General features: G+C 36.4%; 1 protein-coding gene across 3 annotated transcripts in view; it reads left to right on the forward strand.

The window, feature by feature from the left end:
• The window catches only part of LOC126255596 (broad-complex core protein isoforms 1/2/3/4/5-like), a 440,517-nt gene that overhangs the window by 89,298 nt on the left and 327,142 nt on the right, over nucleotides 1–24,077 (forward strand). For all 3 annotated transcript variants that reach the window (XM_049955410.1, XM_049955412.1, XM_049955413.1), the window contains exon 4: nucleotides 9,953–10,088. In XM_049955410.1, coding sequence (XP_049811367.1) covers nucleotides 9,953–10,088 — 136 coding nt within the window. The remainder of the gene's footprint in view (nucleotides 1–9,952; nucleotides 10,089–24,077) is intronic.

Raw genomic sequence — 24,077 nt, forward strand, 5'->3', positions numbered from 1 at the left:
CAGGAAGTTGTTTCTGAAAGTATTTGTATGGAGTGTAGCCATGTATGGAAATCAAAGATGGACGATAAATAGTTTGGACAAGAGGAGAATAGAAGCTTTCGAAATGTGGTGCTACAGAAGAATGCTGCAGATTAGATGGGTAGATCACATAACTAATGAGGAGGTAATGAATAGAATTAGGGAGAAGAGGAGTTTGTGGCACAACTTGACAAGAAGAAGGGGCCAGTTGGTAGGACATGTTCTGAGGCATCGAGGGATCACAAATTTAGCATTGGAGGGCAGCATGGAGGGTAAAAATCATAGAGGGAGACCAAGAGATGAATACACTAAGCAGATTCAGAAAGATGTAGGTTGCAGTAAGTATTGGGAGATGAAGAAGCTTGGACAGGATAGAGTAGCATGGTGAGCTGCATCAAACCAGTGTCAGTACTGCAGACCACAACAACTCAACAACAATAATTCAGAAATCTGGGAAATGTAATTTAATGAGAGTATCTTAGATGAAATATGGATGGCATATTGCCATATGAGAAGTCTATATAGGAGACTTCCCAACACAGACTTCTCAGATGGCTTGTTTACATACTGGAAAGGTTTGTGGTGCCTCTTGTAGTTGTGAAATCTCCTCATAATTCCGTGGTTTCCTGTTTATAGGTTCCAGGTATACTTTCCCATCTCAATACTTTGGCTTTCTTAGGTGTAAGTTTAAAGCTGATGACACACAGAATATTTTGGTGTGACACAGTCAGAATATTTTGGATGACACAGAGTCAGAATATTTTGGCTAGGACTTCACAGTGCTGTGAAGAATGGTTTGTGTCCATTAATCTGCTCTTCTACTAATCTTTAAACTTGTCATGTCAATTACAAGCAAGTGCTTAAGTGCTTACAGTATTTAATGGAAAACATTGGTTCTAAAATTTCAGCTAGAAAACTGATTTTCTTCTCAAGCATACACATCTGGCTTTAAAGAGACCTGGACATGTTTCATCCCTTACTTTAAAAATGCATTACTGTTAATCTAGAAAGTTGAGGAAGTTGCGATTTTGTTCCGTCATTGTATGTTATTAGCCAAAGCACGAGTTGGAAAATCATGTAATTATATTAAGAAGGTCATCAAATTATGTATGATTGTTTAATTATTTTAATCTTTTTGTAATTGATAAATTATAATACAACTTTCAGTCAAAGATGGCTTTCATGACCATATGTCTTAGCTTCTGTTGATTCTTACAGGTTGTGTGGTTGTGGTCCATGAAAGTTTCTGTTCTCAACATTTCCTCCAGAGCTGTGTTAGACACCCTCAGAAGTGCTATTGGTTCCACGAGTGTTGCTGACTGATGGGTTAGACATTGGATACTATCATAAAGACTGTGTAAAAGGGGTGTGGTAAAAGCTCACAAGTGACCAGCAGAGATTATCCTTGTTGGAAATAAAAACTTAAGTATTTACTGTCATCTATCAAAGACAATACTTATGAGGTGTGTGAGAAAAGTTACGAGACTGTTTATTTCTTTGTTGATTTCTTTCTAGCACAGCCTTTTTTTCCAAACAACAATATTGTCCCCTTCAAAGTAGTTCCCTTCAGCAGCCATACACTGGTGGCATCATCGTTCCCAATCTTGGGAAAGGCTTCATTGCTAGAACCTTTAACATGTCAGTCACATTCTTTGGAATGTTCTCCAGAGTCCCAAAAGTCATCCTTTTAAGACTTTTCCAAATTTGGAAGAAGAAAAAAGTCACAGAGACTCAGATCAGTTGAACAGGAGGGTTGTGGAACAACATGAATGCCTTTTGAAGTGAAAAACATCTGTGATGGAAGTGGCCATGTGACATGATGCAGTATCCACTTGAACGCTATTTCCAGTCTCACTTGATTCACCCTTTTCTTGAGCCATTCAAGAACACTTGGTTGGCAATTTGTTGTGAAAGAACAAATTCTTTACACATGGTACTCCTAGTGTCCAAAAAGCAAAATTAGCAGTGTTTTGATCTTTGATTTGCTCATTTGAGACTTTTTTGATCATGTCTCAGTGTGCTACTCTGCACTTTGCTGCTTTGTCTCAGGGTTGTACTAAAAAATCCAGGATTCATCACCTGTGATCACATGACTGAACAATTCCTGGTCATTGGCAATATCTCAAGAACATCAATGCACACATTTCTTCAATTGCCCTTTTGCTCAGTTGTGAGAGGTTTTTCAGTCTCAGTTTGGCACAAACCTTTCACATGTGCAAAACTTTGGTAAAAATTTTGATAAATAGTGAATGTGTTTAATATGTACCCATCATCCTTATTGTTAAATGTCAGTCTGAACTCACAAGGGCATGCACTCATTCAATACTTTCATAAGTTTTTTTAAGTTGGAGGTCTTCCTGAGGTTCTTCTTCAACGTGTTCGCGGCCTTCCAAAATTGACTGGTGCCAGTGAGAAACTTGTGCTCTTGATAAGAAATGTCACCCATAGGTCTGTTTAAACTTTTCAAGAGGTCACATTCATTCAACACAAAACTTGATGGCTTAACATTGCTCTAAATTCCACTGTTCCTTTTTTGTAACACTCAGCAAAAACACAACTTCAGTGATGTCACTCTCAAAAATCATGTGATGGTTGAAACTGAGACTGAACATCTGGAAGGGATGAACACAATAGTCTACACAAGTACAATGATACAGCATTGTCAGGTAGCTCGCAGTATTGTCAGTGTCATTACTGTTCTCACACATCTTGTATATATTAATTCTGTAGAGCATTTACAGTCTCTCATTTCTGAGTATAGCTACGCACTATACATTGCTACTGGCTTTAGAATTTCTGAACGTATTGATGACACTTTCGTTCATATTGTCATTGGTTTCTTCAAATTTCTTTACAAAGAAGTGAATGTCACTGTTCTATTCACACGACCTGGTCAGTGTTTTGATAAACATACAAAGACCCCAACTTTTCCAGTTTATAGAAATGTGACTAAGACTTTCAGCAGCTTAGTTTACAGAGCTATGATCTCTCTTCTGCCACTATCCATCATATCCAACACGTACTTTGGTGCATTTTTCATTGCTGAGTCATTTATCTCAGTTAACAGTTAGATGACACATTGTTACATTTTTCTAATTTACTTGGTGGGTAAGATCCATCAGTACACAAGAAGCTTAAGCTGTGTTTCTCCCTTTACCAGTGTGTCATAGCTTATGGAAGAGAAATATGTAGTCCATAATGTTGAGTTCTTACTAACCAGATGCCTTGTTCTTGTTTCTTAATAAGCACAGATTACAACCACTGCTGTACTTCCTAGATTTTTAGTGATGGATTTACTCTTACAAACTTCAGTACCATCTAAATAGTTGAAATCTTTTAATTTTATTGACATTTTCAACATTTTTGAAAGTACATTTACATTCACAATAATATTATCATTATTACTAATATTGTAAGCACCATTGGACATGCATTTAATGCAAAAGCTTGTGTTTGGAAGTATTGTGACAAATTCTTATGTTGCACAGGTACCTGTTCCATAGCATCATTGGTTACTGCTACATTTTTAAAAGTCAGGATAAACTTATTTTTGTCACAGAGCAGTTTCTTACAATTTTATCATCATTTTCATGTCTGGATCCAGAGTTTATGAAATCAGGTGTGAATGTGGATTGGTGTATGTAGGTGAGACTGGGCGTCCAATAAGCACAAGGTTAACTGAACACGAGAGGTACATCCACCTCAAACAGTACAACAAATCAGCGGTGGCAGTACATCAGGAAGAGTGCAGGATGAAGATAGAATTTTGAGAGGCCTGCGTACCGGCGAAACAACCGTTTAGTTTGAGGAGGAAGATTAGAGAGGCTATAGAAATAGCCAAGCGACCCGACAATATGAATAGAGAAGACAGGTACCGACTTCCAGCGTCTTGGCTGCCAGCTGTGACAGATTTGCGGAAGTGCAGCTCTTTCAAAGCAACAGGCGCGCGGTAGGCCACAGCAGTGGAGGGTAAACAGAGTGCTGACGCAGCCTAGTCGCTACTAGGCAGATAGTAAACAATGCCACGCTGTAATCGCCACTCAGCCTCCTATTCGCCGATTTTCACCAATGGCAAGCAGTAAAGGAAACTACAATGGAAAGCGCCCATTTCTGCCAATGACAATACGCAATGCAAAGACCAATAAAATGAACTCCTAATACCCTTCCTCCTCACCCTCACATCCAATGACAGCACTCCTCCATAGTATATAAGTGTCTAAATTAGTGCTCACTCAGCAGTTAGCAATACATCCTGAGGAAGGCGCCTTGCAACAGTCGCCAAAATGTCGGAATTTTACAGATGACAATGCGGCCTCAAACCCAGAAGAATTTTATTGACTGTGACAACGGCCGTGGAAGCCTAGTCTACAAGTTAGACAAAATTACATTAACCAGTAACTGGCAGTGTTATTTGCAAAATGGCTTACAACTGCTTATACAGAGTCAGATGGCAGTGTTCTGAACAACAGCACATTATATTTTCCTTCAGTATGTTTGTACTTGTGGGCATTTCAGGTGACTTCTTTTCAGGTCACACCAGTTAGGAAGAGTTATGACAATTACATAGCTTGGCTAGAGTTTTGAGATGTCCAGGAAAAAAGCTTCAGCTTGAATGAAATTACACTACTGAGCACTAAAATTGCAATTCCATGCAACAAATGTCTAATCGCTATGAGGTGTACTTCATTTTTGAAGTGCAAGTGTTGGTATTTCAACACAACCATACGGAGTAGGTAGAAGCAATGCCATCCAGATTCTGAGTACAGGCAAAGTTTAATCAGCAGGATTGTCATTCAGATCTCACATTTGAATATTGAAGAGAACAGAGTCTCACAGCGGTAACATTGAATAAAAAGGTCACAGGATTCCAGCTGCATCTGGTGATTAAAATTACACATTCTTTCGGCCAAGCACTCCTTGGCCATTGTCAAGTGGTATGACTGCCACTGGGCTGCTGATATGCCACCTTACACATGCTAGCTGCCAACTGTGGTGTCACCATTGCCTGCAGCAACATCATATATGGGGATACATTGACCCTGCCTTTCAAATGCCCACTTCAACTGCATGATCGCTGGATCCTGAGCTTTGCTAAGCTACAGGCCACTGTCTCTAGGGTGTTATCAGTGATTTTTATTTCAATGGCTTCTTTAATTACACAGTCCCAGAAGCCATAGTGCAAGCCATGACAGATGTTTCATCAAATTTTATTCGGTGCTCAGCTAAAGTACATTTCTTGGGGTTCCATCCTGTGTTGTTCCACAGTGTGTACTGTTTGTCTGATGTATGACAGGCCACATTCGCAAGATATCTTGTAGATCCCAGGTGATCAGCTGGATCTTGAACTGGTCTCAGTAATTGAAGGATTTTTGTCGGAGGGCTGAAGATCAATTTGATACAGTGTCTTTTCAGCAGCCAGCTTGTTTTGCCCAACATGGATCCACAGAATGACAAAAAAAATTCTTTTCATGCTACTCATCAATGGTCTTATTGTGATACCTGCTTGAAATCATTTCATTTATTTGATGAACGTAGCCATTGTTCCTGAAGACACTGAATATGTGGCTCAGCTCATAGGATAGGTTATTGCTGTCTGTTATTGTACTTGCATGATGCACCAATGTTTGTAACACTGTTCACTTCTGTGTTAGAAGATGTTGACTTATGGTGTGCCTAGTATATATCAGTGTGGCTGGTGTTTCTGTAGATTCTGTGGCTGAGGCATCCCTTTCGTTTTTGGCAGATGAGGATGTCGAGGAAGGGCAATGCATTGTCTTTCTCTACCTCCATGGTGAACTGGATGCTACTGTTAATGCCATTGAGGCATTCCAGTAACTCATCAAGTTTCTCACATCCATGGGGGCCAAATGACAAGTGTGTCCTCAATGCATCGAAGCAAACAACTAGGGTTTAATGGTGCCATGTCTAAGGCAATATCCTCAAAATTCTCCATGAAGAGTTGTGCAACAGCTGGAGCCAACAGGCTATCCATTGCAACGCCATTCCTCTGATCATAATACTGGCCGTTAAGAAAGTAAGAAGCTGTAAGAGTGTGTTGAAATAGCTTGACCATATCACTTACAAAGAACTGGGATAGTAGCTCTAAAGAGTCTCTGATAGGCACATTCGTAAACAGTGCCACTACATCAAAACTGACCGTAATGTTACCCTCACTAAGCCCAAGATGTTTAATTCAGCTGATAAAATACAATGTTTGCAGTGTGCCACATGTGGGGTGAACAGATTGGTCAAGTACTTCACCAGCTTGTTTGTTGATGAGCCAGTGGTGGATACAGTGAGGCGGAATGGCATCCCATCTTTGTGGACCTTCAGTAAATTTAAATGTTAGTTACAACTGAGAAGGTATTGTTATGTCTCTTGTAAGAAGGATAAATGTCAGCCAGCACGTGCCAGAATTTGATGACAGTGGCCTATCAAGAGTACATTTTTATTGTTCATCAGTATTGCTTCTTGTGTTGGTCAGGATACCATGACTCCAACGTGACTATGCACGTAGAACCAATGAAGTCAGGAGGTCTATAGTCAGTGACATACAGCATCGCAACAGCCCCCACTTAACCACCGCCTGAGAGATTAGGCATATTATTTGTCCAGACGCACAGGTTTTTACACCCACATCATGTGTCTTGAGTCGGAATTTGCCTAGTTTGCAGGAAGATATATCCACATGGACAATGTGACATACCATTCATTACCACCATGCAGACACACCACCTGGTGTGATGGTTGGGGTGCAGTTGGGTACACAACATGTTTTGGACGCCAGATATGTGTTGTGGCTGGTGACTGTGCCATATCTTTGAGGTCAGTGTAACATTATCTTTAAAAAAGACTACATTTTGCTAGTGCTGTCCTGACCTACCTTGATGCAGAGGTGGTTAAAGTGTATCCATTGCCAGCCCAAGCTCTAGGTCTCTCCAATCCATTGAAAACATCTGACATTCCACACTAGCACTCATAAGCCACTATGATTGGTAAACTATGGTGTAGAATTGAAGCAGCAGGCAGGACATGCCCTTATCTGTCAGCCAATCTTAGTTCGACTTGATGCCCAGCTAGGTTAATTCCTGTTGGCAGATCTGCCAGAGCTGACAGATCGGTGTAATTAATTTCACACACTGGATACACTCAATCACTTACAAACTGAATTATATATTCTGCCTAATATACTGTACGCACACAGCAGATAAAATTCAGTAGCCTTCTTCACCAGTGCCTAACTAAACATTAGAGCAAGAAAGAATTTTCTTACAACATTTTTATTTTTAAAATGACTAATGATATATGTTATTTAGTTTTTGTAGATGGTTTATTAAACCATGAAATAAGGAGTCAATGAGACAATTGACGATTTTTTCTTCATGTGGAGCCATGGTCATATAAAACATACAGAAAGATATAACCATATTACGAAAAGGAAAGTTGTTACATGCCATATAGCGGAGATGCTGAGTTGCAGATAGGCACAACAAAAAGACTGTTCCAAATAAAACTTTCGGCCTTACCAAACACACACACACACACACACACACACACACACACACACACACACACATGCACAAACTTCAACTCACACACACATGACTGCAGTCCAAGCCAACTGTAGCCACACTCATATAACTGTCATTTGAATGTATGATAAGCTATATTACATTACCTAGATTTCAGCCTTAGACAATTTTGAAGTGCTACAAATGTTCTAAATGTAGACAGTTATTACAAAACAGGCTTTCTCTGCACCACTCCTCTTTCTAGCAATACTTGCTTTGCCCACATCCTATATCCCCATTTAAAATTGACTAAATTAGAAGGTGTACACAGTACTTACTGTTTGTAAATCATTTCATTGCTGGTCGTCTTATTTTTGAAATAGCAGAAAAATGGAAGACTTCAGGCTGCCAGTGCTTTGTCTCTGACCACTGCCACTAATAATAATAATAATAGCAATTTTACTGTCACAGATGCATGGTAGGAATTATGTTTGTAGTGGGTAGAGTGAGTGAGGAAGATGTTCATACATTCATTTCTCAAGCTGTAACATCCGTCGCATTGGCCACGCATTAATGGGAAAAACAATTGAAAAGTGTAATTATTGATAATCTATGTAATCTGTATTACAGTCTTATGAAATAGTGATAAGAGTAATGATCTTTTAAAAATTAGTTTCATGAGCAAAACACAACTGAAACCTACTGTTTTTATCCCTCAGAAAATTTCATTTTTTCCCTTCATTGGGTAATTACCTCCTGTTTTGCAAGCACTGTTTTAGAGAGTATCTTCTCTGTTCATGAACAATAATGTTATTAGGCAATTCAATTATATTTGAAAAGCTGTGCAAGCATTTTGCTGAAATTTATTCATTGATATTTGTTGTAAAGATATGTGGTAATTTTAGTTCCCTTTATGTGTGTTCTCATTTTCTCTACACATTTCTCATTCACAAAGTCTTTCAGAGGAAACATGTTTGTCAGATCTGCCTCAGGTATTGTCTACAAGAATACATTCCATGATTTCTTCTTTATAGTTCCTTTCTGTGCATTATAATAAATTGTAAAGTGCTATATACAGGGCAAATCAGAACTCCTCCAGCTAACTTTCAGAGGTTGTTCAGGTATTATATCTGTATTAAACTGAAAATGTAAATGTCAATGATATGCACAGTATGTCTTGTTTCCATTCGCTCACGGTAGATCCTGTTGACAACAGTAATGCCTTCTTTAACTCATTACCCTCAAAAAGTATGTCTTGTTTCCATTAGCTCATGGTACATCCTGTTGACAATAGTAATGCCTTCTTTAACTTATTGTCCTGAAGTTTGTATTCAGTACTGTTTGGTTTTGTCTTGGCTTTTGTTATCCAGCACAGTTAGCTGTGCATTAACAGTGGTACACTGTAGTACTATGGATAGGTTTATTGATGAAGAGTTGGCCAGTATGCACTTTGTGTATTGTTCACTAGATGCAATGGAAGAGCAGCATAATGATGCTATGCTGAGCTGTTCCCGCAGCAGTGGCAATAAGATCACACTTCTTTTGTATCTGTTTGGGGGTTGTTGCATTACTCTGTCTTTGGTTTTGTACATTTTGGTGACTGCATATTACCCCTTTTCCAGTATTGTGCCAGCATTTTCACATAAATGTAACTGGGGCAAGAAACCGAATAAATCGTAATTACATTGTTATTTCTCTGTAACGAACCACCGGAGACCATGGGTCACTTATACCAAAATACTCAGAAGGTATCCGTGAACAACTTCTGCAAGTTTGTCGGTGGAGTTCTGGTTTATACAGTATTTTTAAATTCTTGTCAGTGGACATGCTTTAAAAATTATTTTCTTACACTAATGAATTAACTGTTAGAAAAATTTGATGTTAGGGTGCAAAAATTCAAACTTCACTTGCGGCTCCAAATTTTTGTTTAGTTTCTATAAAACTTCAGTGTAAGATCTCTGTATAAATCCTTCCTTCTTTCCTTTCCCATGCCCCTTTATCCAGCCAGTGCAGAGCTAGGACTGGTATGGTACCTTTACAATTTCATGGAGAATCAACCATACCTGTATTTAGGCTATTATTATGGCAGGGTCACCACTCCCAAACGCATTTTTTAACTACTACCATCTCCCCTTGGGGAGGAATCTGTGTACCCCTTCTGTTTATGTGTAGGTGCAATTGCATGGTTAAATGTGATATCATTTTTCAAAGTATTTGTGCATCATATATTGGATGCATGATGAGGGAACCAGCCCAGTATTTATTTCGTTAGATGTGGAAAACTCTCCAAATACCACATCCAGGCTGCCCGGTACCTCAGCCCCCTCTGTTAACCTGCGAAGTGGATTCAGTGCAGGGCTGGCACACCTTCCCTTGTCCAGAAGCGAGTGCTTAGAGTAATCAACTTCCATTTCTGTTGCCAGGTTCTGCCAACCATTTTGAGCCATCATGACGATCTGTCACTGCAGGCTCCCCCCAGTGCAGGAGGTGCAGGTCAGTCGGATGGAAGTGAGCATGAGCAGGGTCCCTCCTCTCAAGATACCATGGATGGACTTGATGGTGAGGCACCATTACTACATTTTTAACATGTCTGAAGCATTTCCTTGTTAGAGGCATATTATTGACCTTCATACTGTTCATTATAATACATTGTACAATAAGAGAAGTTAGCTCTATTTAGAAATCATCTTCAGAGAACTACAAAATTTATTCAGTGCCATACCATTGGAGCAAAGCACAGTGTTAAGTACCCGAGTACGATGTAATTAACTAGGGGTGGTAATTAACAATCTCACTTTGTTGTCATACACAGTAATCTGTTCCTGCTCTTCATATTGTTGTCCTTTTTTTGGATGTCCATAGTTTTAAATATGTATAGCTTCACAGCTTTGAGTTACTTCCTGCTTGCAAGTCCTTTGTCGCTGACAGGTTCCAAAACGTGAATAGTTGGAATGGTATAATGGGTGGCATTCCTCGACTATTAGACAACTTATGCAGTATTGGAGCGAATGCAGTATTTTGCTGCAGAATTCTATTCTGTCAAATTTGTCAGTCTCAGGCTATTTCTCACTCCATTTCTAGAGTAGTAAATAACCCCATCATCTTTAGAAGTATTTATAATTTTACTGCATTGCTAACCACACAAGTATATTCAATTGCTCAGTTCATCCATCTCTAGTCTCTTAAATAGTTTAATCATCTAATTTTTTGTTTGTTGTCCTTCACTCTTTTATATGTATTTCGTTTGTGAGGTATACCTCTAGGGAACATATGGACTCGGCCTCATACCAACCCTTCCTGACTCTATTCACAACCCGTATTTTTTTATACCTGAAGTTATGTTTATGCTTAGCTTCTTTTTTTAGCAGTTATGTTTATAGATCATACTGCTGTACGGTTCTGTAAATATATTCTCTTTAATGTTATAGCTTAAGGGTTTTCTTTTGCAAACACATGATGTTACCTTTTACCTGCCATTGAGTACCTTTCTTGCAAAGTATCTCCCATTCAAATTTGGTATATTTTCTCCATAATATTAATGCACCAGACAAATAAATCCACCATAAATCTCAAAGTTCTGCCACTATTGTAGATACAATAAACTTGTCAATTGATTCTATGACTTCATTGTTAATCTCTACTATTTCCTTTTCAGTATGTTAGTTGTAGACTGTTTTGGTATTATCATTATTTATTATCAGGTCTACATGCAAACTAACTCTGTTACTTCCTTCTACTTGAAAGTAATGTGCACTAGAGGCAAACAATGCATTGTCATCCACATAATGAATGTGCTTCATGCATGTTTCCTTTACACATTCTTCGTTTTCCTGGTTTATTACTATCCTTATAAAGTCTAATGAAAGCTGTAACATTGATGTATGTATCTCATACATTATGCTACTGTAAGCTGAATCAGTTGTTTGTTGAAATTGACTCAAAATCTATGAATCCCAGTCAAAGTGATATTTCATACTCATTGCAATGTTGAATAATTTTGCCTACAGCTTGCAATTGGTCCTATTCTAAAACCAATTTATTCCTTTGAAAAGATAATATTTTTGTATGGTTTTCTGTTTCCTTCCTTGTGAAATAAAATAATTTCAGTATTGTTGCAGTTCTGGGTAGTAGTACTCTTTACACACATTCTGCTAACTATGTTGTAAGTTCTTTTTGTATTACCTTACCTCCACTTTTAATGATTTTTATTGTAACACTGACATTTCTTCGAGAAAGCCACTATTTTGATTACTAACTATACATCTTTTTGATTCAACTCTTGACCTAGAGAAACATTTAAAGGAGTCAGGGAATGTTTGTACAAGTCTGTCTCTGTGTTAGTTATTGTGCCATGTGCCAATTTATCTTACGAAATGTGATTCCTGACAAGTATAATATTCCAGAATGAGATTTTCACTCTGCAGCGGAGTGTCTGCTGATATGAAACTTCCTGGCAGATTAAAACGGTGTGCCGGACCGAGACTTGAACTCGGGACCTTTGCCTTTCGCAGGCAAGTGCTCTACCAACTGAGCTACCCAAGCACGACTCACGCCCCGTCCTCACAGCTTTACTTCAAGTTTCAAGTATAATATTCTTTTTTGTCTTATTCATATTCTTGTACTTTTTCTACAGTATTTCATTGTATCATCATAAGTCTTCTCAAAGACATTTCTCAATAGTTTTGTTTAATTCACCATATTCCATCATTTTTGTGCTATAGTTTGTTTTGGCTGCTTCGTTTGAGATTTTCTTTTGTTTGGCTCGCTTCATACTTTTTACTGTTTGCATAAATCAATTTTTTGAAGAATTTCACCTTTCAATGTGTTGGTTGGTTCAAAATGGCTCTGAGCACTATGGGACTCAACTGCTGTGGTCATAAGTCCCCTAGAACTTAGAACTACTTAAACCTAACTAACCTAAGGACAACACACAACACCCAGCCATCACGAGGCAGAGAAAATCCCTGACCCCGCCGGGAATCGAACCCGGGAACCCGGGCGTGGGAAGCGAGAACGCTACCGCACGACCACGAGATGCGGGCTCAATGTGTTGGTATAACCTTCTTCATCCATGATTCTGAGCCTATTTCGTTTAATCATTTATACCTCCCTGTTGTTAAATAGTGTCTCATAACCTACATTTCTGCCTTCCTGAAGAGTTTGTTTCTTTTTAGCGCACTATCTTTTCTTACTATGCATTTTGGAACAATGTATTTTTTGTTCTTGAGACATTCACTAACCTATGACCTCTGTTATTTTTGACATTGTACACAACATTTCCAATTTAAGTGTTGTTATTTTCTTTTTATCCTTTACATTACAATTCCCCATTATCATCTTTTAATGGGATTTGATGAATGTTAACACTTACTGTTAATCTTTTAAAATTCTTCTACCTCCCCATCAGAATAAGAGAATTGCGATGTGTAGATTTGAGTAAATTACATCAAATATATTGTGTTTATTTTTAAAACAAGTCGTGCTCCATGTATGAGATTCATTTAGTATCTCCAGTTTTGTTTTTGATCTTTTTGTTAACAGTAAACCCTACTTTTGAATTTCTTTTGTGCTGATGTTCATTCCAATAGACCTATTAGTGAGGAGATCCTCCAGGATGTAGAACATGTCAGAAAAACAAGAATTCACAACTATTTTCAAGGCAAACAAAAAATGATAATATTTGTGGAATAATTTTATACTGCTGCAATCACTTTTTACTTATATTTTATTAGCACAATGCATTTCAGCAGCATGCTGCCATCATCAGGTGCATTATACAGTTACTTATACATCAGCTGGTAGGTTATGTACGTTAGCTGTGTGTACCAGTGGGGTTAAAAGTTGAAAAATAAACCCGTGTGGAAGGATAAATGTGTTACAGTGTGTACATTATGTGAATAGTATGATTAGGTAATATATATTAATACGTTTACTGGCATTTTTGTTGGCGATTTCATTTTATGGCACACAGAGCACAGTAACAGGTCAAACGCAGCTTAGCATTTTCACAAACGTCTGTTTACAACTTTCCAAAGAGTTTTAAAATCTAAGATAAACTACTTACAATTTCAAAGACTGTTTACAACTTTCAAGAGAGTTATAAAATATAAGCTAAACTACTTACAATTTCAGAGACAGTAATATATACCTGTAGTGAAGATGAAAACTTTTATCTGGCTGTATTGGCAATATGGAGAATGTTACATGAATACTTAATGAAAACTTCTCTGTCAATGGAACAAAAATTTAATGTTGGATTAGTTTTTGAAGAAGTTAACATTATTACTTTCAAGCTTATCATTTAATAATACATCTCCATGTGCTGTGCCATGAATGAAGATTTCCAGTTCTTCATATAAGTCCATTTGGTGTCCCTTATCCTTTTTATGTAATATATGAAGATCATTCGCAATATCATGGAATGGGTGGCCTGTGTCTTTTATGTTGGTAGCTATTGCTGATCTATTGTGATTGTTAGTGTGGTAAGCATTTATGTGTTCATTATATCTTGTAGAGTAGAGTAGAGTAGAGTAGAGTTTAGTTTTATTGGTCCTGGTAATCATTTAGTACACAAATAGCACATTCTGATGTAGGACAAGTCAATGTATAACAAAATATAATATTAAATTTGCATTAATGTTATTATTTATATATTAAATGATCACAGTGCAAATGTTGTACAAAAATAAAGAGTAGATATTTTAAAGCAGAAAGAGCATGTACTGTACTGGCAGATTAATATTTGTATTACAGTAACATTTACTTAGTGAATCATTAAAGTTCTAGTAACATTTATATGATTCATCACTAAGGCAAAGAGACAAATCGTTAGTGAACTTTTTGAAAGAACTCGTGGAGGCTATAGAAGCAGTGATGAGTCAAATATGCCTTAGCAATTGACTTGAAATTTACTAGGTCATTTATTGATTTAATTTGTGGGGGAAGTTTATTATAAATAACTTTCCCATAATATGGGGTTCCTTTTTTATTCAGGGTGATGTTGGCGGGCTTTAGATGAAAATCTCCTTTTTGCTTGGTGTTAAAGGAGTGGATATTTTCATTTTTCTGGAAGAGAATGGGATTTTCCATTAAATACTTTTCACAAACCCAGTTATCTCTTACACATATATACATGGAAGTGGGAGGATTTCTAGCTTTTTAAAGAGTGGTCTACAGGCTTTGTTTCATTTTACGCCTTCCATTATTCTTATAATTCTTTATTGTAGCATTGTAGCCTAAAGAGCTTTTGGCTGAGAGGGGAGTTACCCCAGAATATAATTCCATATTTCTATATATAGGCATAATACACAGTTTTCAAAGAATCTTTGTTGCAGCATCCCTCTAATATTCTCATTAAGTAGCATGTAGTGCTTAATTTCTTACAAACTTTTTCAGTTTGTGTCCCCCATTTAAGATTAGCTTGGAGCCATACTCCTAAGAACTTAATGTTGTCTACATTCTAAAGGTCTTTGTCAGATATCTGTATCTGAACAGTTTGCTCACCTTTTTTCACATTAAAGAAATTTAGTGCCACTGTCTTACATGCATTTATTAGCAATTTGTTGTAACTGAACCAGCTTTCAGTATTGTTGAGTGTCTCTGTTGTAGACTTCTGAAGCATTTTGATTTCTTTCCCACTCTGTTGTAGACTTCTGAAGCATTTTGATTTCTTTCCCACTCACTAGCACACTTGTTTCGTCAGCAAACTGGATGACATTCCCGCAGAAGTTGTTTAGGTCATACACATATAACAGAAATGGAAGAGGTCCCAGAACTGAACCTTTTGGCACTCCATATTTAATGGTTTCATAGTTCGAATAGTGTTGAGTGAGTTTGATGAAATTTTGATGTTGCACTGCAACCACTTGTTTTCGACCACTTAGGTATGATTTTATCCAGTTGTTAGATGTTCCTCTAACCCCATGTTGTCAAGCTTAGGCAATAGTTTTGTGTGATCCATGATATCAAAAGCCTTAGAGAGATCTAGACATATTCCAATAACATTTTCCCCATTATCTAGTCTCTGAAGTACTTCACTTAATAGTTCAAAAATTGCTGTATCAGTTGATAGTCCTTTCCTGAACCCATATTGTGCTGTGGATAGTATTTTGTGCGCTTCCAGAAGATCCACTACTCTTCTTTGAAAAATTTTTTCTATGATTTTTGAGAATACAGATAGTAGAGCAATGGGCCTGTAGTTAGCCACTTCATCCTTTTTACCTTTTTTGAATAGTGGTTTGAGCTTAGCTGTTTTCAGGCATGATGGGAAAACTCTGGTTTGAAAGGAACTACTATAAAGATGAGCTAATGGTTCACTAATGAGATCTCCACATGTTTTAATAAGGCCGTCTGGGATGCCATCTATTCCAGTGGAATGATTCACTTTTAAAGTTCTGATAACTGACAGGACTTCTTTCTGGGTTGTTGGAAAGAGAAACAGTGAAGTAGGAGTTATGTTGGTATTTACAAATGATACTGGGCCATTTATATTGCAAGGTTTGATTTCAGCGATTAATTGCTCACTTATATTGCTAAAATAAGTATTGAACACATTTACTATTTCTGTAGGATCATGAATTTCTTTGCCATTACAGTTCAATTTAATACTGGAATTTTTAGGAGAAACATTGTGTTTCACTATACTCCACACAGCTTTCATTTTGTTATGGGAATTATTTATAAAGCAGTCATTTGCCATTACTTTAGCTTCTTTGATCACTTTTTTAAGTATCATTTTATAATTCTTGAAATATGCAAGGAAATCATTGGATACTATGGAAGACTTGGAGATCTCATATAGTCTTCGTTTTTCAGCACATGACGTTTTTATACCTGTTGTCAACCAGCAGTTTTTTCTGTTAAGCCTACTACACTTGATTTTCCGATTTTTAGCTGGAAATGACATGTTAAAATAATATGTAAATATATCCATAAATATGGTGAACTTCTCGTGTGTTTTCGTATCTGTACATTTCAGTCCATGTTTCCTTCTTTAGTAAATTCCTAAAGTATTCAATGTTTTGATGGCTGAAGGTTCTTCCTATTTTTATTGTTTCTGTTTGTTTAATTAAGTTCTGCATTGAAGATATTTCAAGAAGCTGTGCAAGTGGTCACTGAAGCCTTTGTTGAAGTTTCTAGCTCCTTATTCATGGCTATCATTGTTTATCAGTATCTTATCAATAGTGATGCTGGATACCCTTGTAACTCTGGTAGGGGAATTTATAATTGGGAGCAGGTTGTGTGTTGCACAAATAGCCATAAGATCATCTCTGTCTTTTTAAACTTTGTTAAAGTCAATGTTAAAGTCTCCAATATTAAAACTGTTTTGTTTAGGTCCCTGATACTGTCAAGACTACCTTCAACTTGCTTAAAGAATATTTTTATGTTTGAGTTTGTACTTCTGTACAGGCAAATGATGGTCATTTTTATTGAGGTTAGTTCTACAGCGGAGATTTCAAAATCACCTTCTTTTCCTAAATTTTCGAGAGATTTTAGGCAGCAATAGCTGATACTGTCTTTCACAAATATACGTGTTCCTCCATGTGTAGATAATTTTTCTACAGAAACGAGATGTCATAACATAACCCTGTATACTTGTGATTTGCTAACATCTCATCAGTTAGCCAATGTTCATTGAAACACATTACAGATACTTCTTTTAGTTGATGTGACAGTAATACCTCTAGCTCATAAATTTTGTTTCGCATTGACTGCACATTTTGAGGGACAGTTATAAACTTAGGATTTCTGCTTGGCATATCTGATTCATCACTTACCTTTATTTGTCTCTGCCTTCCTTCCGTTTTAATCTGAAGAACACTTCTGGGATGAACTATTGAGGTGCTGTTGTCATCTGTGGCCAGTAAAAATCCTCACTTCTTGATGGTGGTTACCTTGCTCTAGCAGGTTGTGTCCCCTCACTGTTGTTGGAAGGATGTACAGGAAACTGATAGATTGTTCTATTCCGTAGAAGTCTTACTTTAATTATTTCACTAACACAATCACAAATAAACCTTTTCCCTTCATAGTTCAAATGCATTCCATGCTTTGTGTGCAGATTTCGATGCAACTTACATATATCCAGTACATAGCACATAGCGTATTGAGAACACGGTTTCCTTATTTTAATGTTTGTTTTCCAAATTTCTTTGTTTACACATTAACTATAAATTATTCGTGCCTGTGAGGCAGTGTGGCAACTACAGTGTTTCTGCATTTGTTAGCTTGTAGAAAATTCTGCAGCGTTTTCACGCAAACCGCTGCTTCATTTTTTGCCACATCATTTGAACCAATTATACAGGCGATAAAGTCATTTTCCTGCATTAATTTCGTCTGGTAGTTAGTGTCTACAACATTTTTATATCCCGCTCCTGGTTTCACTACACTAGTCACTGCTGTTTCGCGATTTTTCTCATGGAGCATGCTGGATTGATTTTTGCCATGACTGTCTGTTCATAATAGTGCATTACACTTTTTCCGTGATGATCTGTGATTGTTGTTTACATTTCTCGCAAAAACACTATTCATTTTCAGTTCACTGATTTTTACAAGTTCACGATCATTTGAAGAGTTGTTATCACAGTTACTTGTTTGCAAAACATGATATTTGTTTTTATCGGAAAATGTGACAGTTTTAGCAGAGTTTGTTGTTCTTTTTGCAGTTGGAAAACTATCTTTATACAACACTTTTACCCACTCGGACGATTTATTACTTTTGACTGGCACCACTTCACTTGGTGTTGGCTTTGATCCTAGATCCCAATTTTCTTTCTTGAGTGAATCAATATCGCTTCTTAAAGCACTGACTATGAATTGTAAGCTTGCAATTCATTCTTTTAGCGTTGTTATTTCAGCATTACAATTCTTTCAAACTCCTTTTTTAAACTGCATAACTGTAACTATTTCTCAAGTTAGAATCACACACTTCTACTCTCGCGGCCATCTTGTCATTAAGTTTGGAGGTCTCTCCCAGTTTAGCCTAAATAAAGGGATCTTCAGGTATTACATACTATTTTATAGATGCCTGATTGTGGGTGATTATCTGTCTGTCTGTTTGTGTCTGTGTGTGTGTGTGTGTGTGTGTGTGTGTGTGTGTATTGTGTCTCGCTGTGTGTTGCAGTTTGTTGTGTGTTGTAAAGGCAATGTCAATGTTGTGTGGTCTGAGAATGTTTGCTATTTTGTAGGAGAGTTTGCCTGTGAAAGGTATGCACACCGTGGGTTTCTTTTTCATTTCAGGAAAGCAACAGTAACAGATACCACCATGCACAGTTCATCCTGTCACCCCACAAAACACAAACTTGTTGCATACAGAGCAATGGTAAACCACCATTCATACATGAAATGAAAAAGAAACTGACTTGCATATTTTTCACAGGAAAACTCTCCTACAAAATAGCAAACATTCTCAGACCACAAGACATTAACCTTGCCTTTGCAACACACAACAAACTTCAACACACACTGAGGCACAATATACACACACACACTGATAAACACTCGCAATCAGGCATCTATAAAATAGTATGTTATACCTGCAGATCCCTTTATAAAGGCCAAACTGGGAGAGACTTCCAAACAAGATATAATGGACATATAAATGCTTACCACACTAACAATCACAATAGATCAGCAATAGTCACCCATATAGAAGACACAGGCCACCCATTCCATGATATTGCGAATGATCTTCATATATTACATAAAAAGGATAAGGGACACCAAATGGACTTATATGAAGAACTGGAAATCTTCATTCATGGCACAGCACATGGAGATGTATTATTAAATGATAAGCTTGAAAGTAATAATGTTAACTTCTTCAAAAACTAATCCAACATTAAATTTTTGTTCCATTGACAGAAAAGTTTTCATTAAGTATTCATGTAACATTCTCCATATTGCCAATACATCTAGATAAAAGTTTTCATCTTCACTACAGGTATATATTACTGTCTCTGAAATTGTAAGTAGTTTAGCTTATGTTTTATAACTCTCTTGAAAGTTGTAAACAGTCTTTGAAATTGTAAGTAGTTTATCTTAGATTTTAAAACTCTTTGGAAAGTTGTAAACAGACGTTTGTGAAAATGCTAAGCTGTGTTTGACCTGTTACTGTGCTCTGTGTGCCATAAAATGAAATCGCCAACAAAAATGCCAGTAAACGTATTAATATATATTACCTAATCATACTATTCACATAATGTACACACTGTAACACATTTATCCTTCCACATAGTTTTATTTTTCAATTTTTAACCCCACTGGCACACACAGCTAACGTACATGACCTACCAGCTGATGTATAAGTAACTGTATAATGCACCTGATGATGGCAGCATGCTTCTGAAATGCATTGTGCTAATAAATTATTAGCAAAAAGTGATTGCAGCAGTATAAAATTATTCCACATAATCTTATAATACAGTCACAGACCTCAAACAACACCCATATAACATGGATAAATTTTAAAAAAATGATAATGTACCTTCCACTGATCCCAAGTGAAATAATCATCATGGATGTGGAATAAATCATGAAACAAAAAACTCATTTTAAAATACTTTTTTACAATGGTCGTATTGCTTCACTTAATATGTACAGAGACCAGACTGTACTAATACTTGCATCGTTTGATGTTATTGGTAACCTGTACGCATCAGTTGGTTCTACTAAGAAATTTATCAGTAGTGGACACATTTTTTGGACTAAAGTAAGTGTCTTTAAAGCTTTGTAAAGATTATTCTTATTTCTAGTATTGATTCCATGAGCTGAGCTGTTGGTTTGAAAAATAGAAATATTTTTAATGACAAATTCCATTAACCAGTAATTATGTTGGGAAGCATAGTTAATATCAGTAGTTCTCTAAACAGGCCTGTGCAGAATGTTTGTGGGTTGACACCACAAATAATTCTTACTACATATTTTGATCTGGAAAACTTTAGCTTGGCTTGATGAATTACCCCAAAAAATAATTGTGTGGGACATTAGGGAATGAAAATAGCATAGGATGCCAGTTTTTTTTATTTTTATAGTGTTTATGTCTGACAACATTTGCATTTCAAACAGATTTTTTTAGATGCTGCTGCAGTTCTGTGGTGTGCTCCTACCAGTTGAACTTATTATCAAGTTACAGTCCCAAGAATTTAGCACTGTTATCTTCTTGTACCTGTTTGTCCTTATATTTTAAGCATATACTGGAGGGCACCACCTCCTGTGAGTCCTGAACTGCATGTTGTGAGTTTTTTCAAAGTTTTGTGACAAAGAATATGCTAGTAACTATTTATTAATGATCATGTTACCCTCCATTCAGAGGCTGTTGCACGCAGCAACCGTTATTTTGATTTGTAAATAATGGATTTCATCTATCAGTTGTCCTTTGGAATTTTTATTGGCAGATCTAGATTTCAGCTTGAAACTAGCCATTCTCAGTGCACTATCATTTTTGGTCATGTAGTGCCTGTTGGTCGGGCTTTATCCACAGTTCATTGAACTGTTCAATGAACTGTGGACAAAGTCCAATCAACAGGCATTACATGCATTGACCAAAAATGATAGTTAGTGCATTGAGAATGGCTAGTTTCTAGCAGAAATCTAGATCTGCCAATAAAAATTCCAAAGGACGACCGATAGCTGAAATCTATTACTTACATTTATTAATGTCCATGAAAATTTCATTAATTGATCTTTCTAAGAAGAACCTTGAATTTCTATTTATTGCAGTGTTTTTATCATCTGCAAACAGAACAAACTTGGCATCTGGTAATGTTACTGATGAAAGTTGTTGATATAGACAAGAAAAAGTAAGGGCTATGAGATGGAACCTTGTAGGTATACCACATGTCCTAGTTGGACAATTCCTAATAGCTCAATAGGGGTTTGTTTCCTGTCAAAGATACAGAATTTGAACCACATTGCAGCATTTCCTCCTACACTGTAATATTCTGATTTAGTCTAAATGATTTTGAGATTTTTCACACATCACAAAATACACCAGTAACCTGTAAATTATTGTCTGATGAATTATGTACATTTTTAGTTTACATGTAGATAACCTTATCGACATGAGAACCTTTTGGAAATGTGAAGTCTGACTTTGACAATATGGTTAAGAACATGATTGTATATTACCTTTTTTAATATTTTGAGAATGCTGTCTAAAGTGAAATTTGATGCTATTTCTTTATCTCCTTTCGTAAATGATTTTTTATTTCTTCTCCCTCGACTGTAATTCCTACTACAAATTGTCTTTGGTTTCCTTTACTAATTGCTCAGTGTACAGTTGAATAACACTGGGAATAGGGTACAACCCTTCTCAACTATTGCTTCCCTTTCATGCCCCTCAACCATTATAATTGCTATCTGGTTTCTGTATACGTTGTCTATAGCCTTTTGTTCTGTATTTACTCTGCTACCTTCCAAATTTCAAAAAGAGTATTCCAGTAGCAGGTAAGACATGTTTGTTAAAAAGTTTTGTAACACTGCACACACATGTTACCATGCATAATTTACAGTTAATGCTAACTGGATCTCTTCGTGTCTGATTCTACCAATCTCCTCCCTCACTCTATCCCATATTGTCTTTACTTTGTTACCTGATGTCATTACTTTTTCTCGTAATGCATTGCTTCGATGTCCATATTACTACCTTTAATATTTTGCTGTATGTCTCGCAATGTGTTATAGCTCCAGCATCAGAGCTGTTTCTGATTGACAGATACAGTTTCCTTTTTGTTTGTAATAATACCTATGTACTGATCGTAATTCGAATTGGATTTGCTTGTCCAGTGCAATTTTGAAAATCATATGTGATGCACAGTATTACTTCTTCGTAATCTTATCATTCATTAAACAGATATTATTATGAAAATAGTATAATTCATACCAAAACTTGTAATTTTTCATATATTTTTTTAATTCGTTAATGGCACAAATTATAATGTATAGTGTTCTACTATTATGTCCAAGCATCACACATGACACATCAAAACTAGAATTCCCTATTGCTACCAGGCAAGTAACTAAGGATAGATTAATTATAACCACAGTCCATGAACATATAAGTGGGTTTTATGAGTTATAAAAGAGTGTGTGTGCTGTATGGGTAACAGCTTGGCAATGTGACATAAAATGTTATTGACACTGTCATAAGACTTCCAGAATTAAGACCTGTCAGTCTCTTACGCTTCAGAAAATTGTTAATACCAAAATCACTTTAAAAAATTGGGGGTATGTCTCCATTCATTTCTGAAGTGAAGTGTACTATTGCAAATTAAAATAATCTGCACAAATAAACGTTCTACACATTTTCTTCCTGATTAAGGTAAGTAAAAAATTCCTGCATGATAGCTGTGTTAGCATGATTTGTAAGACTTTGGTAGTTGTTGCATTGTAGAATTAAACTTGTTGAAGGAAATGCTTTTGACGTATTCTCTGTACATGCAATGATTAGACACACATTTAAATTTCAGTTGTATAAACATGTGCTATAAATAAAATATACAGAACAATTGTTTTGTGTTTACATTTTATTGCCCTTCAGCAGCATCTATAACTTTAATAAGTTATTTGTAAAGAATTATTTGCTACAGATATAATCATTGCATGTTCATGTTTCATTTTACTTATGTTTTTGGACACATGTGTAACTCAGGATGAATTATATTTTACATTGACTTTCTAATTTTTTTAGCTTCTGTGAATGTGTTATTTTGTTGGAAACTACAATATAAGCAGTGGTAAAACGTTTCTCGTTATTTCTTTTTCTGATCTTGGCATTATCTGCAAGGCATAGTCTTTTTCTCCAACTAAGGAGATGCAGTAGAACAATTTCTCAATCGAAGAAGGAAAGTAAGTTATTCTTCCTCGAGTGTAACATAAATTTGACCAAAGATTGCACACAACAGGGAGAATACACAGTGGTTTGTTCTGGGACATAAACTTCAGTGGCGTTCAGTTTACAAAATCTTGTGACAGTATAATTTTTTAAAAGAATTGAAGCTTTATAAAGCCGTGCATGCAAAATAGATTGCTGGATGAATGTTGTATGCAAACCGGTATCATTCCAAATATAAGGACTTACAAAAGACACAATTTTGTTACTGTTCCTTCTGGAATATAATTGTTCTGTAATTACATGATTGTATTTATTATGAGTAATTTCTGAATGAAGAACTGAATATTACGCAATAACATTAGTATTTACATCAATGATGATGATAATAGAAAATCCAGAATGGAATGATGACAACATTATGAAAAGTATAGTTAGTACAAACAGCTCTTCATCAGAATTGCTTGGCTGAAAGTTTTGGTCGACAGTCATTTCGGGGTGCCTATCTATGACTCAGCCTCTCTGCTGTATTGTGAGTAGCAACTATCCTTTTCATAAAATTGTTGATGATTATGATCAACTATATAATGCTTGTAGCACTTAAATTGCCTGGCTGGGAGAGATTATCAAGTTTGGAAATTGATCAAAACTGTGACTTTACAGCCACTAAAGTGGTTATCGAACAAAGTTAAATTACAATAACAAAGCTTGTTTGATAACTT

This window comes from Schistocerca nitens, chromosome 1 (assembly GCF_023898315.1).
Source record: "Schistocerca nitens isolate TAMUIC-IGC-003100 chromosome 1, iqSchNite1.1, whole genome shotgun sequence".
Lineage (NCBI taxonomy): Eukaryota > Metazoa > Arthropoda > Insecta > Orthoptera > Acrididae > Schistocerca > Schistocerca nitens.